The sequence below is a fragment of the Pelecanus crispus genome, chromosome 2, assembly GCF_030463565.1.
Source record: "Pelecanus crispus isolate bPelCri1 chromosome 2, bPelCri1.pri, whole genome shotgun sequence".
In the NCBI taxonomy this organism is placed as follows: Eukaryota; Metazoa; Chordata; class Aves; order Pelecaniformes; family Pelecanidae; genus Pelecanus; species Pelecanus crispus.
The window spans coordinates 6,697,323-6,709,881 of record NC_134644.1 but is presented as its reverse complement, the minus strand read 5'-3'; the positions used below and the strand labels follow the sequence as shown (position 1 = coordinate 6,709,881).

Here is a 12,559-nt window from a genome sequence, read left to right as displayed (position 1 = left end):
CCAGAAAATGAAAAGCAATATGCCCTGTTCACTGATGGGTCCTGTCGTCTCGTGGGAAAGCATCGGAGGTGGAAAGCTGCTGTATGGAGTCCTATACGACAAGTCGCAGAAACTGCTGAAGGAGAAGGGGAGTCGAGTCAGTTTGCAGAGGTGAAAGCCATCCAGCTGGCTTTAGATATTGCTGAAAGAGAAAAGTGGCCAGTCCTTTATCTCTATACTGACTCATGGATGGTGGCAAATGCCCTGTGGGGGTGGCTGCAGCAATGGAAGCAGAGCAACTGGCAGCGCAGAGGCAAACCAATCTGGGCTGCCGCATTGTGGCAAGATATTGCTGCCCGGGTAGAGAACCTGGTTGTAAAAGTTCGTCATGTAGATGCTCATGTACCTAAGAGTCGGGCCACTGAAGAACATCAAAACAACCAGCAAGTAGATCAGGCTGCTAAGATTGAAGTGGCTCAGGTGGATTTGGACTGGCAACATAAGGGTGAATTATTTATAGCTCGGTGGGCCCATGATGCCTCAGGCCATCAAGGAAGGGATGCAACGTATAAATGGGCTCGTGATCGAGGGGTGGACTTAACTATGGACAGTATTGCACAGGTTATTCATGAGTGTGAAACATGCGCTGCAATCAAGCAAGCCAAGCAGTTCAAGCCCCTTGGGTATAGTGAACGATGGCTGAAATATAAATATGGGGAGGCCTGGCAGATTGATTACATCACGCTCCCACAGACCCGCCAGGGCAAGCGCTATGTGCTCACCATGGTGGAAGCAACCACTGGATGGCTGGAAACATATCCCGTGCCCCATGCCACCGCCCGGAACACCATCCTGGGCCTTGAAAAGCAAGTCCTGTGGCGACATGGCACCCCAGAAAGAATTGAGTCAGACAACGGGACTCATTTCCGAAACAACCTCATAGACACCTGGGCCAAAGAGCACGGCATTGAGTGGGTGTATCACATCCCTTACCATGCACCAGCCTCCGGGAAAATTGAGCGATACAATGGATTGTTAAAGACTACCCTGAGAGCAATGGGTGGTGGGACGTTTAAACATTGGGATACGCATTTAGCAAAAGCCACCTGGTTAGTCAACACCAGGGGATCTGCCAATCGAGCTGGCCCTGCCCAATCAAAACTTTTACGTACTGTAGAAGGAGATAAAGTTCCTGTAGTGCACATGAAAAATATGCTGGGGAAGACAGTCTGGGTTACTTCCCCCTCTGGCAAAGGCAAACCCATTCGTGGGATTGCTTTTGCTCAAGGACCTGGGTGCACTTGGTGGGTGATGCGAAAGGATGGGGAAGCCCAATGTGTACCTCAAGGGAATTTGATTTTGGGTGAAAATAGCCAATGAACTGAATTGTATAATATTAATTGCTTTATAATACTGTATGTTATCTCTTAACTATATGTTATCTCTTAACTGCATGTTAATATAATAATATAGTAGGTTAATATTAAGTATATAATACTATATATTATGATTGCTATATGCCGCATATGAATGGTATTGCAGTAAGAATTGCCCAGCCTAAGGAAAATGAACTTTGATGAAACCATGTTGGAATGAGAACTGACTTCAGCATGCAACAGTCCAACACTGCACACCACCTGTCCTGCTCTGAAAGACTGTGATGACAGATGGAACCCAAAGTCATGGGCTAAATGAACTCAATGGACATTTTAGAGGGATGGGCCATAGACGAAGGGAATGATATCTGTGTGTATATCAAGATAGGGAAAGGGGTGGTGATTAATTGGAACACATTGGAAAGGGGAGGGCCTGTGCATGACGCAGATGGTATAGAATAAGGGGTGGATACTGTCCTGGTTTCGGCTGGGATAGAGTTAATTTTCTTCCTAACAGCAGGCATAGTGCTGTGTTTTGGATTTAGTAGGAGAAGAATGTTGATAACAGGCTGATGTTTTTAGTTGTTGCTGAGTACTGCTTATGCTAGTCAAGGACTTTTTCAGCTTCCCATGCTCTGCCAGGCGCACAAGAAACTGGGAGGGGGCACAGCCAGAATAGTTGATCCAAACTGACCAAAGGGCTATTCCATACCATATGACGTCATGCTCAGTATATAAACTGGGGGGGGTTGGCCGGGGAGCAGCGATCGCTGCTCGGGAACTGTCTGGGTATCGGTCGGCGGGTGGTGAGCAATTGCATTGTGCATCACTTGCTTCATGTATCATTATTATTATTATCATTATTATACTGTTACTATTAGCATTACTATTTTACTTTATTTCAATTATTAAACTGTTCTTATCTCAGCCCAGGAGTGTTTCTCACTCTTACTCCTCCAATTCTCTCCCCCATCCCATCGGGGTAGGGGGAGCGAGCGAGCGGCTGCGTGGTGCTTAGTTGCTGGCTGGGGCTAAACCACGACAGATGAGTTTCATGTGATCCAGAGTACAACTAAGACAATATAAAGAGGCATGCTTCGTTTCAGCTGTCTATGCAACTGCCTCTTAATGAAATCTAAATACGTACTACATTGAGAACAATCAAACAGTTCTGAGATGAGCTTTGCATTTAGGACTTGCTTTAAGGGTGATTCAACCACAGTAACTCTTAAGCAGGTAGGATGCCAACCACTCTAAAGAACTTCAGCAATATCAAACAGCATTTTATCTGCATTTGTGCCTTGAGTGTAAAAGAACAACCAAGTTTTACTTACGTTACGATAGTAACGACAAGATCCAAGCAGTTCCATGGATCTCGAAGGAAGGTAAATTCATTCCAAACAAATCCTCTTGCTAATATTTTTATCACTATTTCACCAGTATATATGCCAGTAAAAACATATCTGAGAAGGAAAGTGTATATTAAAGTTACAGAAATAGAAATATTAATGAGACTGACACACATTCAGGCACATTTCTACCTTTTCTATCATTTAGTCACTGGAAGAAGGTAGAAAATGAGAAGTAAAAAAGGACAGGTTACATTACTTTCAGAAACATCATGGGTATAAGAAGATGCCTTCCTGAATTTCTGTGTAAGTAAGATTTCCTTGTAAATCTATAATCACAAATGTTTACATAAGCATACCATGCTATTTCTGGATGAAGGATAGCTCACATTTCCTTATGAAAGAATTTCGAGACTGTGATTATGTTCTAAAGCACGCTGGAAAATTTCAAAGCCTCAACATTTTGGCAGAACAGTAACAGCAAAGACTTAATTTAGCCTGTAAAGTTTGCACATTTTATACATTTATTCTCACAAAAACTCTGTAACTGAAAGAAATCCTACAGAAAATTAAGCTATCATTATCACCATGCTTACCCCAAAACAAAAGGAATTAAAATTATAGACCCTCTGAGGCTCCAGGCACATTTTCAAGATTTAATTCTAGAATCTTAACTCAAGTTACACTGGATATGGTGCACAATTACAAAAGGTAACAAGACGTTATAAATAGATGGCTTCCGAATGTGAACAACTGAACTAGGGGTGTTCCTGGGAAACAGCAAGAAAGAATGGAATGAATATTTATCCCTTTATACTTTTTGCATGAGCTGGCCATAACAGACATTCAGGTTATTGCCTTAGAATTAGGGATATTAAGTTAGAATCCTGCTGCAGTCTCTCTAAAAGGCTTAATCCTTAAAAGGAAAAATGGGGCAACCTTCTATGTTACACCAGATGGCAAAATTAGCCAACGTAGTGAAAAGGGCATATGGTGTAAGCCTCTAATAAAAGGCACTGAAGCTCCACAGAAGGCTGTGTGATATAATAATAATCCTAAATTTTCCTTAGAGGTCTGTCTGAGAATTTTCAAGCCCTGGAAATAGATCACCACATGATTTGAATTTTTCAGTCCAGCATGTTAGTAACCTTAGAAAAAGAGTGAACAAATGGCAGCTGAAATACTTACTCAGTCCAGTTGAGTGCTTCTGGAAGCTTAGTTACAGCCATAGAAGCACAATTGAGTACCACAGTACATGTAATAAAGCCAACAAATAATGTGAATAATAAATTAAGGAAAAAGTGCTATATTATAAAACACTGAAGTTCAGAAAAGTTGCAGATTTACACACAAAAAACCATACAGATATTCAAATAATTACTTTGGTTTTGAATATGCTCAGGACTTTTCATGTATTTTCCAAAAACTGATGTCAGATCAAACCTCTGCTCAGCTGGGTCAACTTCGTGGTTCAAAAATAACAATGACTTATCCATATGTGGAGATAGCTTTCAAAGCTAGGACATTAGTGGGACATAATATGTTTGACAGAAGAGACGAGGAACATAAATACGTGAAAAAAATCTGAGTCCTGTCCTCTCTACTGTTACTTGAAACTTCAGAAACCTCCATTTCTTCCCAGCAGGAGCATGGAATAAAGAGAAACAGGCCACAACCCCATAATAACTAGGGTGTTTAAGCCTAGGAAAACCAGATGAAAAATCTTAATCATCAATAACCAGTGTTCTTTGAAACTGGGAGTCCATCTATACATTCTTACAAGAGACGTCTATGCTCTGCCATGAGTTCAGAAAACTTTCTCATTTTACATGGCAGGTGATGAAAACATACATAAGAAAAGACAACCTTTCATGAAACTTCACTTGTCACCTAATAAAAGTGGGGTTTTCTTTAAGACAAACATTGGCCTTAGATTTAGGATTTATTTGAAACTGAGAAGCAAATTTAGTAATTTCTAATAGCATGAATATGCATTCAAAGTCAGACGTAAGTTCCCATAAAAGGACCTATTTCTACAAATTAATAATTCCACATGAAAACAGACATTTGGCAGGAAGAGCAGAAACTACTCAGCCTATGGTTTTGCGCCTGCAGTCCTTCACATTTCTACTTTCTTCAAACTATGTTTGTTTCTGCAAAAATATAAAAAATGGGCGCTCTTCAGAACTTTCTAAACTTGTGTGTGAAATACATTTCTTAGGATAATATCAGACTTTCAGCAAAGCATTGCCATAAATCACATCATTCATGTTTTAATAACTAGGGAGTCACTGTTTTGTTTTTTTTTTAAATTTAAGCTTGTCACCACAGTAGAGATTTAGAAAAAGTTCTGGAAAAGGGCTAAAACATCATACAGTAGCCTCTAAATGTTGTTTTGTAACAATATCTGCAAATCTGACTTTAAATATGAGCTTTTTGACATTTTTACTTGTACCAACATCATATAAATATCTCAGCTATTGTGAAACCAGATTCAATATAACTTTTTAAAAATCTCTATCATGGCCACATGAGCTTACACTTACATTAATATGAACAGAGGAAAAGAATGACAGAAAATGGTACAGTATACTTTAAAACTGAAATAACGGAAGCCAATAAAAGGATATGAATGGATCAGAATTTTAATTGCTGCTTTTCTGACTGGATTAAAAGGACCAACTATACACAAGGCAGGCGTGGCAGTAAACCGGAAAATAGTCCTCCTGTTATTTATCACCATAAAAGTCTATTAAAAAAAAAAAAGATTAATAGAATATGAAATATTTTAATGAAAAAAAATTTTCCTCAAAAATTAAATGTTTAGGTTTTCAAATTTACACCTAGAACTGTATCTAACTGCAGTTATGAGTACAGCTTTCCTGTATTCTTACTTGGAGCTGTGACCTGATGATACTACATTTTGAAAGAAAGACACGAGCTATATAAAAGTTCATTATTGCCTGTGAGGAAGAAGTACTCATGGGAATGAATTTGCAGAGCAAATGATGATATACTCTTGGTCAGAGTAATTAAAGGATACTATTCTGGGACTGCAACAATGGTGGTAATCATATTCAAAATTACCTTACTCTTGGATAGTTTTATAGGTTACAAAAGATTATTTACAAAATACGTATTGTGTAGGACTGCCAGAATCCAGTCCAGTCAAAGCAAAAATTTTCATTTTGAAATATCTTTGAATTATCAAGTAACACTGTAAATTCCCTCTAAACTACCTTAAGGTCCACTCGGCTCAGTACTTTTGCCACATGAAGTAAAAATGAAATCTCTTAAAGACACAGTTCACTAACTTTTATCTAAATGTCTTCAACTGAACCAGCCTTAGTTTCTCCTCATCAAGAGTATCACTTTGATTACTTTGAGAAAAAAAAAATCTCTGGAAGAACAAAGCTTTCTGCATGTTCTCTGACTAAATCATTATATTTCAGTGGCTTGCTGGTATACATAAAAGACAGCAACATAGGACTGGATGGAACCTTCTGCTCTTCAGGTCAAGTCCCCCTCAACAGTAAGCAATCATCCAACAGACATTTCCTTTAGAAGGCATTCCTAGAGCATCTACTTTACACACTCCTATAGGCAACAACACAAAACACTTTGCAATAGCATGGAGTATATGCAATATAAATATGGTACAATAAACAAAGCTGATGAGACATAAAATAACAGAAAATTAATTTACTATAACAAAAATGCATGGTTTTGCTACACAGAGTACTGGAAACATCTCAACTATGTCACCCCTAATTTGTATAGTATTTGTAATTCAGCAAAAACATCTGCAGTAAGTCAGCAGTTACAGCATGATTACTGTTTGACGGGCACTGTCTATACAACAGTGAGTTCAGCCCCACAGACATCATAGAAACTGCTCTGGAAAACAAAGCATCAGTTATCCCTGAATATATTTCCTATCAAAGTGTATCTTTCAAGTGTATCTTGTTTTCATAATTAATTCTGATTGCTGACTGGAACTTAAAATACCTTTTCATTATATAATGCGGAGCATACCTTAGCACTCCTGCCCCCCAAAAAAGATAGTAATATTCGAAAATCTGTCTACAGAACAATCGAAAACCAGCATCTCCTGAACAGGGCTTTTACTATCTCTTAAGAGTTCAGCAGACAAAATTAAATAAAAAAAAAATGCTTTTGAAAGATTTAACCTTGTGATCACTGTAGTATGGATCAATATCTTCCAGGGGTTCCCCAATGAGCTCCACAGGAACATCCCCATAAAGAGATGGCAGTTTTTTGCAGGTTTTCAGATCAAGCTGAGGTGTAAGTTTATCTTCTTCAACTCCTTGGTCCTTATTCTCCTGGTTAACTTTGGCTTGCTGCTTTTTTTTCTCAGCAATTCTTTCCTCGATTGCTGCCAAGGACTCAGGGGTGAAACGCCGAAAGCTGTTAGCTTCTGATGGCCAAAACAAGGGATCCATTTTTCCTCTGATATGTTTGTTTCCAGTGCTAGAAGTAACTTAAAAGAAAAAGCTACTGACAATTAGAAAATAACAGAAATAATACACAACTAAAAAACTAATACCCATTAGATAAATTAATAACACATAATTAGATAAATTATTTCTTCCTTCTGTGAAACCCTGTATGAAAATAGAAAGAATAGAATAGAACAGAACAGGACTATTTCAGTTGGAAGGGACCTAAAACGATCATCTAGTCCCACTGCCTGAGCAATTCAGGGCTGACCAAGTTAAAGCATGTTACTAAGGGCATTGTCCAAATGCCTCTTGAACACTGACAGGCTTGGGGCATCGACCACCTCTCTAGGAAGCCTGTTCCAGTGTTTGACCACCCTCCTGGCAAAGAAATGCTTCCTCATGTCCAGTCTGAACCTCCCCTGCTGCAGCTTTGAACCGTTCCCATGAGTCCCATCACTGGATCCCAGGGAGAAGAGATCAGCACCTCCCTCTCCACTTCCCCTCCTCAGGAAGCTGTAGACACCGATGAGGTCGCCCCTCAGCCTCCTTTTCTACAAACTAGACAAGCCCAAAGTCTTCACCCGCTCCTCACAGGACATTCCTTCCAGCCCTTTCACCACCAGCTTTCTTGCCCTCCTCTGGATGCATTCAAGGACCTTCACATCCTTCTTAAGTTGTGGGGCCCAGTACTCCAGGTGAGGCCGCACCAACGCCGAATACAGCGGGATAATCACCTCTTTTGACCGGCTGGTTATACTGTGTTTAATGCACCCCAGGATATAAAGCAAAACCAACTAGAAGCACATTCATTTAGAAGAAAGGGTAATGTAAAAAAAAAAAAAAACCTGACCAAGATCAACAATTGATTCTGGATCCACTCTGTACAATTCAGGTTGCAGAAGAGATACTTTTTTCCTCTACCTTTCCAGCTGGGAAGCGACAAAATCACATCTCTATCAGAACTCTGACAATCACCTAATCGTTTCTCTCTGTAGCAGCTCATAGTATCAGCAGCCTTCCACTTCAGTTACTGTAACTCTGTACTTCTTACAAACTGAAATTAGTTCCACACCTACCCCTCCTGCCGCTTACATGGGATCACAAAATGGTCTAACTGGAAAGGGCCCTGAGGCTCATCAGATTCATCCCCTTCTCAAAGCAAGGCCAACAGTGAATTTGGCTCAAGGCTTTGTCCACTTGAGTTTTGAGTACATCCAAGGAGATATTTATGGCTCATAGTACAAACAACACAAGAAATGGCAGGTTTTACCTTACCGGTCTTGAGCTTTGCTCTCCTCTGATTCTCCTGATTTGTTAGCCATGTTTGTGCTTTGCTCTTCCCGTTCTTCAGACTCTTAACTCTTTCCCTCATGCCATTTAGTTATGGCTGAAAAGCTCTCCTCATGACGCTTTTTTCTAATTTTGTTGAGTAGCAAACTGAGAATGTGGCCACAACTAAGGCTTTACCATATGTGGTTTGACCAAAGAATATTTGCATTGACATGAAATACCGAACTGTATTACAAACTTCTATAAACCTACACCAAAACCAAGATGCAGTGTCTGGGAAACATCTGAGTTTCAAATATACCTCCAGATTTCCTGAAGTTTTTATAAGACATCTGTTGAAATTAATTTACCTTGGCACGACTTACCACAAGCGTACAAAAGGCATGATGCATCACACTACAAAGCATAGCATGCTGCTTGGTATTATTTCACTAACTTTGCTGATGAGTCCTGCATACTTTCACACCAAGACTTGGCAATTAAGAATCACTTAGTACACAGTTCTCAAAAAATTACAGTAGCACCAGTGACAGAACTGGGATAGCTGCTATGCTTAATTCTGCTTGTGATCACCCCTTGTCTATGTACTTAGAAAAGCCAGGGACCTGTACTTCCTCAAAACAAACGTCACTAGGAGGTGATTTGACCACTGGTCAAGCCTCATGAGGCTCCATACCCACTGACTGTTATGCAGAATTTAAACAATCTAAAGACACCATAAAGGACTACCCCAAACCAAATAATCAAGTAAGTCTGGTATTGCCCTCCTCACAACTGCATGTCAATAGGAAGATCAGTCTCTCCTAGAATTTTCCAGATGCCTTAATGCTTTGTGGCTCTGCGCTAGAGTGTCTGCTGTTGCAGGAGATCTTGGTTATGTCTATTTGTTTAATAACTTCTCTTTCCACACATCAGACAAAACAAAGTTAATCACTATTAACTGCTCAGATTTTGATCCAAGTCATTGACTTGTTTATTCAAGCTGACAGGCATGGGTCAATTCTGGCTCCCATACCAGCCTGGGAAAAGATAAATACGATGAAGCAACTTCACCTTCTGACATATTCACAAATATTGCAATCCTTCTCGGCATTAGCAGAGTAACTTCAAGAATTTATTTTCAATTATTCTGCTTGAGTTTAAATTACTGACAAAGGGCAAGGGTGGCAAGGTAATGAGAAGCACTGAAGTGACCGTAAGTATTCAGTTACTAATGACTTCTGGCCCGAATTTACCACATTACTTGTAAATGACAGCAATTTACATGACTGCTGTTCTCATCCACAAAAGATGAAGAAAATTTTGATCCATTACAGGATGACTTGCCCTTTGTGACTCACGTCAAAACCAATTACTCCCATCTAATAAATCCTTCTGGTCACCAACAAGTCTTTTAAACATTCTGCATTTTTGATTGCCCGAAGTCCTGCTGTGCTGCTTCAGTTTTGTAAGCTCACACGTGGACCATGACAGAGAATCAATACTCTCTTGTAATTATAGCTCTCTTCTTTAAATGCAGAGATGTATTTCTTTAAAAAGAATATGCAACTGCCAGGAGCCAGAATGATTGCGCAATGATTTTGTTTTAGTTTAGGGGATTTGTTTTTTTTTTTTCTTTTTCCTCCTCTGGGACTTTACAAGCAAGTTCAGATCTGATCAGGGACCACAGCTCAGAGATAAAAATTTACCATGGTAACAAATTGAAAGTACACAATCAAAGAACTGTTATTTTGCAAAACCACACAGACCCGTTTCCAATGGAAAGCTCAAAAGATAAAGTGAAAATCAACATGCTCTTTTTTTTTAATTTTTAATAATTCTAAGATTAATTTTATCTTCAGAGCAGTTTTAAGGAAAACAGAGACTGAGCTTTTAGGTAACTACATTGACTGTAATAAATGAAGCAAAGAAAACGGTTTTAGTTAATGAAAGCATTAGTTTAGTATTAAGGACTTCAGAGCTGAATTTTAAAAAAAATGAAGGCTAAATCTATCAAAACCAGTAATCAAGAGCAAAAAAACCCTACACATCCCCTTCAGCAGCAGTGACTAGAAGTCATAAGTGGACAAGCATTCATGGACAACATGAGAGGATTTCTTCGGAAGACCTGTACCAGCAATGTACTTGTGCTCACATGGAACAACAGACTTTTTGGCCTTTCATCAACTGCCAAGCATTTATAGATTGTGACCTAGGTTAGGAAAAAGGAAGCTAAGAAGGTGCAACTGAAAAAATCCTTGTGATACAGATGAGTAAAATATTTTGAAAAGACAGAGTGACTACTTGAAATTCCTGAAGTTCAGCTAAACTCAGCCACCTCATCAGCATGCTGCTGAACTAGCTGAATTTTTAAGTCAAGACACTGAGGTAAAGTGTTACCCTTAGAAATAATTTCAGTCTTTGCACCGGATAGAAAAGTCTCCCTAGTAAATGACTCTGGGAAGGAAGCTACAGAACAAGTGTTCTGAGAAGTCAGCTAAAGCAGTATGGAATGGGATTTCATCTAGAACCTGGGAAAACCAACTTGGGTGTGTAAATACAAGTTAGTCTGGGGAAATCCTAAAGATACACTACCTAAAGCATGCTCCTGAAGGCAAATACAAGGCTAGAGTCCAGATCTGTTAATTTCCAATATAGGCTATGTAAGAAATTTCCATTTAAATTAAATTAAGAATTGCAAAACCTATGAGAGATTTTGATATTTCTGGTCCTACAGCAGAGAGCGGTCCATCAGTAACAGACACAAATGCACTGGTGGGACCTTCAGTTACTAAAGGACCACTCTCTACAGGATCAGGGATACAAAAATGTATCTTCAAATTGACCTTTAAAATTAAAATGGAAATTACTTATTTTTCTCATCTTGAGATTAACTGAACTCAGTGTATTACATAGCTAGCCATGGTTTTAGGTTAGTCTAACTGGCTTAAGGCTGACTTTGGGTACTTACTGTGGAAATGACACACAATCTTTTTATGTCAAAACTTCCAGATATACTGATATACTGATAACATTTACTGAACAAATGATCTGCAAAGTATTAAGAAAGAAGAAAGAAATGAACAACAAGTCATTAAATGAAACGGACACATGGGCACTACTATAGCACAATTATCTATACAAATTTCTTAGGATAAAAGCTGTCCTTTACGACAATTTTCTCCAGAATAGCAAAGTACTGCCAAAAAATGAGTCTATTAATACATTGTTTCACAGACACAAATTGTAATGACTAATCACTAGAAATGATAACTAATGGATGTAGACTTTTAGAGTGAAAAACAAAATACAAATTCAAGCCCTATACGCAACTCCTTAATTTGGTTCCATTTATGTGAATTTCAGAACTCCTTTCAGCTCCCTAAAAGCACACAGAGTTCCTTTTATATGCAAGGTGTATATATCAAGGTAACAGCAATCAAACTGTTTACCGTAAGATATTCAACGGTCCAAAGAAGAATTTAAACTAATAGAACTGCTCGGTAAAACACTATCAAAGTCAGTAAGGGGTGTTTTTTGAGGAGGAGTTTCCCAAGCATAAGATAGGAAAACTAGTAGGAACATAAATAGAAAAATGTCTTTATTTGTGTTTCAATCTAGTCTTAGTGTGTATCATAACCAATTCAGAGTCTCAAATTATTTCTATTCGCTCCCTTGTCAGTAGCCACCCACTGAATATTTCCTGTGTGCACCTGGATCTGAAAAAATAAAGGGTAAACTATCTGTTTGGTTTGGTTTTAGTATGCATTTAGTAGATACTTTCACATGGGAATAAAGAATAAAAATGTGTCCCTGTGGTGGGATTTTGTTTGAAAGCACAAAATCAAATAACTATCTGCTTAACATAGGTCAAGAAGTATCTTAAAATTGATAAATAAATAAATAAGAATAAGCCATGTAGCAATACTTACCATGAGATTCACCACCACAGGACTGGAATTACTAAAATCTAGGCTCTTGTCAGAGTCCTGTTCCTTTTCCAGTAGTTATCCTTACGTCCTGGTTTCAGCTGGGATAGGGTTAATTTTCTTCCTAGTAGCTGGCATAATGCTGTGGTTTGGATTTAGGATGAGAATAACGTTGATAACATGCTGATGTTTTA

General features: G+C 38.8%; 1 protein-coding gene across 1 annotated transcript in view; it reads right to left on the bottom strand.

Moving 5' to 3' along the window:
• LOC104026710 (sodium channel protein type 5 subunit alpha) overlaps positions 1-7,167 on the bottom strand; it is a 55,427-nt gene extending 48,260 nt beyond the window's left edge. Inside the window, 4 exon segments of the mRNA XM_075706553.1 lie at positions 2,690-2,818; positions 3,893-3,982; positions 5,335-5,453; positions 6,895-7,167. Coding sequence (XP_075562668.1) covers positions 2,690-2,818; positions 3,893-3,982; positions 5,335-5,453; positions 6,895-7,167 — 611 coding nt within the window.
• Positions 7,168-12,559: the final 5,392 nt, after the last annotated feature.